Here is a 7,059-nt window from a genome sequence, read left to right as displayed (position 1 = left end):
AGCTAATGGAACAAGCTTCTAGTAACAGTTTACAAAGTCAGCCAGGGATTTTATGTTTTACTGTGGGACAGCATTTGCTGAACAGGCCTGAGGGAAGAAGCTACATAAAGCCTTAAGACCTTGCTATCAGACAGCTATAGTAAGAACCTGTGAGAAACAATTCTTAGCAGTCTCTGAACTCCTAGTGTCAGCTAGACCACAAGATTGAGTTATGGAGGACAGAATCAACAGCCACACTGATGTTTTAGTATGAAGAGTTGCTTCTGTTTAATATCATAAAGTAACATCACTTGAGATACTACAGTTTTATATAACAGTGTAACATCCATAAGTTTCTACATTTCCAGTTTGAGACAAATACTTGAATTCATAGCTTTTTTGCATTACAGAAAGTGCAAGAGAGGTTCATACACAAGACTAGTTGCATGACTGGCTGAATTGGGTACTAAGTCTGTATTCAAGTTGACTTTCTTCACTCTCCAGCAACTGCTTCAGTATTTAACAATACTATTTCAAGTTTATGCTTAGTATTAATAGAAAAACCTCTGACACATCAGCTGCCACCACTGGCCAAGAATGTAGATGTTACAGTGAGTTATAACCAACTGATTTAAAGATGTTAGTAAAGAGGTTTTTTAGAAAAGGTATGGTTTTCAAGAGATGAGGGACTACCTCACATTAATGGCACAGAGGTGGTACATCTGTTCCCAAGGACTCTAGGCATGGAGTGAAGCCATGATTGTCTTTTTGCTTTCTAACATACTGGAAACATGCCACACTACACCACGTGACAACTCAAACTGAGCAACATCAGGGACATTCACTGATATATATGCAAGAAGCCTATCTGCTTGTTCCATGTGTCTGCCAAGCCATCTTAACAGAAAAGCAATCCTAGTAGATTTCCCTCCCTGAAAAAAGCCATTTAGCACCAACAGTTAGTGTCTATGACTATCTCAATGTTCTGTAAGAAGTGTTTCAGCTTATCTGACCGTACAGTGTAGACCTCTAGTACTCAGGAGTCCAGCAGTTCTGTTAGACCCCAGAGGTATCCCCTTATCACACATGTATGGCAGAATGATAATTTTTCCATTAGTTAAATAGACAAGTATTGGATTTTTTTCCCCTACCATACAGTTTACATCTTTGTGACTCAGACGAAATCATATGTCCAGTCACCAGTTAAAATTGAGTAGTATCCACTTAACTATACAACTGGCCGCTGTTGTGATAACAGGCAACTAACCTAGTTGTTTAAGGTATGGAGTGATAACTACTAATTCAATTCCCTTATGTGAAGGCAATACTTCCCCAGGTACATTCAGTTCCTGTATTTTAGGACAGTAAGTGCTACAGAAAGAGGAATTGTGGTGACAGTGTTTACAAGACACATGATTTAATATTGCTAAGCTCTTCTGTGAAGGATTGCAGAGAACTAAAGTAAAATTAACATCCACCAATTTGAATCTGGATCTCCAGCATAAGTCCAACTCTCCATTTGCTTTGCCCTGAATTATTGTCTTCACAGCATGTTCTTTGAGGGTTTGTGTTTCAATCCACCTGGACTCATTTTAGATTACAGACATCATGGAACAGCAGCAAGATTGGCATACAGCAAAGTGAAACATGTAGAAAAATCATGTTGAGAAGAAGTCCAGTTATTCCATTTGTCCTTTTCTGGTTATGCCTAGTATGATGAAAAGGACTTAGTGTTAGGATGGCTATAAATTATAGTTTTATTTCTTAAACTAGCTTAGAGATACTGAGAACAAAACTAAAGCAATAAATAGAAACACTTGCCTTCTGTTAGAAGCCAGACAGTATTTCAGGGGAAGACTTAGAGTTGTGGCAGAAGAATAGATTTGCTAGTTTGATAGTTCATATTCTCTAATCAATAGCACAAAATTTTGAATTACGTTAGTTTCTAGTAACAAAAGCTCTCATAAGAGCCCTTATTCTGTTTTCACTCCAGTTCACCCAGAGCACAAACCCACAATTATTTAGGGGATTAAATTTCAGAAAGCTGTATGGGGCTCTGTGTGCTAACACTCTCTTAAAGAGGTATCTGAAGGAATTTAGTGAGCCTTCTGAGTTTTGCAGCACATATTTACTCATTAACTTTCCTCAAGGAAATGAAATCTAGATCTATTGTGGCCTTGAGACTTAAGTCTATAGAAGAATAAAATCTTTATTTCTAAGAAAGTGAAGCTGGCTAGTCTTAGCCAGAATGCAGCTATGTACAAGTCTGACTTGAGGTACTCTAGCAGAAGTATTCTTCTAGGGACTGTTTGCCATACTTCATAGGAGCATCAGAGTTAAGCTAGTGTAATTTTTAGCCAGCTCTTTACCAAAGGTTTTCTGAATCAAGTTCAGAGAATGAAGCAGGTTGTCTTATTGGTGGAATACTTACCTGATTTATGCAAATAGGTTGCTAAAAGGATCACCAAAAGGATCAGAAGGTGGTTTCTGAGATTCCTTCTATGGAAAGAGAGATCACAGGCTGTTAGTGGATTTCCAGTTTTCACTAGGTTTACTCTGCATGGCTGTATCATCTAGTTCCTCATTTGCACACCATCTAGAAAGAATGCTGCAGAATCCCTGCAAAACACACATTAACTATACTCCTTTAACAAGAAAACAGGGCTCTGAGGCCATGTTAGCAGTTATGCTAGTCTGAGGCAAGGTATCTTTCAGAAAAGCCATGTGTGCTTTCTGAACACCCATTTGGAGCTGAGCCAGCATAGTCATGATGAGATCCATTTTAGTTAAATGCTAGATGTCTTAAGTCAGCATTCTGGAATTGGATCAGTTTCCACCAGGGGCTCCAAGTGCTGTGTCCCAAATTGAGTGATGTGGTTAAGCCACTTCCTCCCCCAGGAGTTACTGAACATGGGAGGCTCCCATTTGTTCAGGAAGAGAGCTGCATAGTCCACACTGTTCAATCCACTCCTCAGAAAGGTAAGTATAACCCAAGTGGAAGACTTCTGCAGCTACATTATTTTGCAGTCTTTTGTAGAAGCTCCCAATACTGAAGAACTTCCTACCAGGTCTTGCAGTTTGGGGAACTGGTTATGGACCCAAGCCAAGTGGCATCATACTTTGTTAGCCTTCTTGCAACAAATGCCCTCTGTTACATAAAGTATTAGCTCCAGACACACAAAAAGTTTTGTTCCATGGCCTCTACAGGCAGAACTAAGCTAGTGCTCAGACACAGGCACCCCTGTGGTTGAGAGGAAAGAAAGTTCGTGGGTGTTTTTTTGTGTGTATTGTTGTTTGGGTTTTTAGGGTTTTTTTACTACTTACAGATGAGGCACTGGAAAGGTCTGTTTTAACTTGACTTTCAAGCAGGCCATCAGCTGACAGCACACTTTGTCGGGGAACAGGCTTTGGTGGTTCTAAGGAAGAGAGACATACTGCTATAATCACTTAACAGCTTTAACAAGTACTCATCTCTGCCTGTATAGCAACACCAAAGCCCATCTAATTAGATACACAAAAAACCCCACATGGAAGTTGCTTTGAGTGACCTCAAAATTTTATCTTGTGCTTGTCCCTCACTACACATAAGCTAGATGGGACCTCTAACACTGTACAGACCTAGTTTATCTCATTCTAGTAAAGCAGTTTAAGCACTAGGTGTCAGTGTTTGGCCACTGATATTGATCAATTCGGTAACATTATTAGGGGAGACAGTCCTTCAACCTTGTTTCAGTAACTATAAAATCAAATTTTCAGTTATATCAGAAAAGACTAGTGATCAACCATCCCAATCCCTCAGCAGCTATCCAAACAGAAGGAAAAATGTTTTTACCAATCATTTTGGCAGACAGCTTGCTAGCTTCCATGTTATCATGATATGTACTATCTTGAGGAATGCCTGCTTTACTAGTAAAATAATTGCTGAAAGCTCTAGAAGCACCTGAAAGGCTTTGCTGCTCTCCTCTCCTTGCTGGTACTGCAGGTGGCTTTGTCAGCTGGAAGTCTTTGAACATTTCCTTGACATCCTTCACTTCTTTATCACCAAGTGGATCCAGAGCAATAAAAGCATCACTCTCTTTCTTAGATAGCTCCTTCTGAGGTGCAGTTCTAGGTGGTGGCTGAGGTGGGCTAGTTATTGACTTGGAGGGCAGTACAGATGAGGTCTGAGCAGGTAGTGTTGAAGTTGGAAACACACTACTCTGGAAGGGACTTACAGCACTGGATGTCTGTGCCCATGAACTAGATGAAACTTGTGCTGGCTGTGCCCAGAGACCAGAAGACTGAGGGGCTGCTGAACCAAAAGACGCAGGCTGTTTCCAGCTTGGCACTGCTTGAGTACTAAAGGCAAGTGGTTGGGTAAATCCTGTAGGCTGAGCAGGTATCATAGACCCAGAAAAGACTGATGCAGCCTGAGTGAAGGTAGGTGTCTCTGAACTCCAGTGTGATGAAGTTACTGGAAAGCCACCTGGAGGGAGATTGTTGTTACACAGCACTTCAGTGATCTGAAGACCTCAAGCAGGAGTATATATCAATTCAACTGAGAGTACCAGCAAAATATTTTTCATGTACTGTTTACAAACATCTGTTGATTTACACTTAAAAAAATATCAAGTAATTTTGGGGGAAGGGGAGAAGGGGGTTAACGATTTTTACTTAGCTCCATTTTGGTCCTGGAAGAACAGAATTGAAGTTGATATAACAGAAGGAGAAACATACATAGTCCTAGCACAGAAGTGACAGATGCATTTGCCATATAGTTACTTTTGTGCAAATTAAGACTCTGCAGCAGTGTTATCCCAGCCTCCCAAATTGTGCTTGGCTCACTAGACCCTTGTGTACTTGAAGCAGCAATCTGCTGTCAAAGTTAAAGCAAAAAACCTTGTTCCAGTTAAGGATGCAGAGTTTAGGCTTCTACTGATGAATTGAAGAGTTTAGGGCAGATAGCACATGAATTGAAGAGCATGACACTACACATGAAGTAAATGAAAACTAGAACCTCTGTTTTGGTGTTAGCAGATATTAGACTGGAGCAAGACCTTCACTTTGTGAACTAACCTAGACCAGCCAATGGAGGTGCTGTAGTCTGACTTGTTTTGAAGTGGTCCGGTGAGCTAGTTGGCGCAGGTCCTCTTTGTACTGCTAAGGTCAAGCCGAGGCTCTCTGTAGTCGGCACAAAGAAGTCTGAGCTAAGTAAGTAGTTCGATGCAGCCTAGGAAGAAAAAAGCTTTGTAAGATGGCGTGGCAGAACACAGGCTAGCATGATCAAGACTCCCTACTCCATAGCTACAAGCTGTTATTTCAGCTAGAACAGAGCAGGAAGCTTTGATATATCCTTTAGAGACCAAGTATAAGAGTTTTAAACTTCACCATTTTGTTCATGCCTACTGAGATACATGGCATTAAGTCAGTATAATATATAGTAGTCATAAGTCAACAGCAGAAGAATAAGACTTAAACTGACAGATTTATTTGCTATAGTATGAGCTTCCCTCTGTCCCCCACCCCTCTAAACATTCCTGGTCAGTCTGCAGTGACCCGTGCAGTTGTAGCAAGGTCAGCAACAGAGTTTTGCATTATTTGAGTCCAAGACAAGTGCAGCTGACCCAGAGCCACCCTGGGTGTCACTGAGATTGCCCTCAGTAGGCAGGTACTGAGAAGCTATATAGGTTTCTGTAAGCTAGTACTAGTACCTCATTGTTATGAAACCACAGGTTGATGGGCATACAGCTATCTTAACAGGTTCTGACATTATGTATCAATATACATAGCAGCATACTTACCAGACTTTTACAGAAGTATGGCAGCATTAAGGAAGAGAGTATATCATTTAGTGACCATAGCTACTGTGAAGCATTCATGAATGTTAGAATGTACCATGGCTGCAGAGAGGTTAGAGTAAGCATGGAATGTAGAAGAGAAGTAGATGTGAAGCTATTTAGCCAGTTACACAGTATGAAGAAATAAAAGCTTCCTTCACCCAGCTTCTTTAAGTAAGCGCATGCATATCACCATTAATTACTTGAACGTTGTTCACCTTGACAGACCTCCTTCCTCTTCCTGGCTTGGTACTTTGTGGTGGTGGGCTAATTGTTATAGACTCACTTGACATGACCTGGATATTGCTTTCAGAATCCAGCTTTACTCCATTCTGCAGAGATACTCCTTTGGAAGGACCTTCCACAGACAGGCTTGACGGAGCTTTAAGAAAGCCATTCTGTTCTCTCTCCGGTACCCCATTTGGAGTTCTTGCTGCAGGCGACTTACTCTCAGGTGGCCACTGGCTTGTTAGTGCTTCTTGTTTGACAGTTCTATTAGAAATCTGGTCAAACTGTTTACCAAAGTAGTCTATATCACCATTTGAAGCACCATCACCCACCAGTGATAAGGTACTCAGACCCTCCTTCTTCTGATCAGCAGATTTTAGAGAATCAAGTGAAGGTGGTGCCGATTGGTCTGGTTGTGCAAAAGGATCATCACTGAAAGGGTCTGGATTAGGTGTGGGAAAGAAGCTGAGATTGGTAGTGAAGGCACTCTCAGGCAAGAAGTGTGGCTGTGACTTTTTTTGTGGAGTAGAGGTTGTGATGCCATTCAAGAAGAGATCCTCTTTTGTAAAAGTCTGTTTGGTCTCAATTTCAGAATTTAGATCCACTAACAGAATCTCTTTAGCTTCCTATTTGTTCAAAAAGAAAAATAAAAGTTTTATGTAGGACTTGCTGCATAGTAGACAAGCTCAAGGAAAACAGCTGCAAAAGGAGAGATCCTAGCATCCAACATTCTACACTAATAAGTATTCACTGTGACATAGAAGATGAAGCTTTAGTGCAACTTCAAAGTCATTAGTGCAAGCACTGCTGGCTGTGGTCAAGTCACAGCTACTTAGGTTCAGAAACTCAATGTTAAAACCACCTCTTCTAAGATGCATTAGTTAAATATCAGATGTTTGTTCTACAGCTTAGAGACTGTAGAGTCATTAAGCACTAATTACACCTAGGCTTTCACTTAAGTCCAGAACCCCTGTTTGAGATCTAGTCCTTTGTTTTAACAAGTTGTGAAATCACACTGCCTTACCATGACTTCAAG

The 7,059-nt window shown here is 40.8% G+C and overlaps 1 protein-coding gene across 2 annotated transcripts in view; it reads right to left on the bottom strand.

Moving 5' to 3' along the window:
- Window positions 1–242: 242 nt before the first annotated feature.
- Window positions 243–7,059, bottom strand: part of DAB2 (DAB adaptor protein 2) — a 28,105-nt gene continuing 21,288 nt past the window's right edge. For both annotated transcript variants that reach the window (XM_074813297.1, XM_074813298.1), the window contains 6 exons: window positions 6,014–6,649; window positions 5,035–5,188; window positions 3,920–4,444; window positions 3,304–3,395; window positions 2,411–2,478; window positions 243–1,687 (listed from right to left, as the gene is read on the bottom strand). In XM_074813297.1, coding sequence (XP_074669398.1) covers window positions 2,416–2,478; window positions 3,304–3,395; window positions 3,920–4,444; window positions 5,035–5,188; window positions 6,014–6,649 — 1,470 coding nt within the window. In that variant the 3' untranslated portion in view covers window positions 243–1,687; window positions 2,411–2,415. The remainder of the gene's footprint in view (window positions 1,688–2,410; window positions 2,479–3,303; window positions 3,396–3,919; window positions 4,445–5,034; window positions 5,189–6,013; window positions 6,650–7,059) is intronic.

The sequence above is a fragment of the Strix aluco genome, chromosome Z (genome assembly GCF_031877795.1).
Source record: "Strix aluco isolate bStrAlu1 chromosome Z, bStrAlu1.hap1, whole genome shotgun sequence".
Taxonomy (NCBI): Eukaryota; Metazoa; Chordata; class Aves; order Strigiformes; family Strigidae; genus Strix; species Strix aluco.
This window is presented reverse-complemented; position numbering and strand designations above follow the sequence as displayed.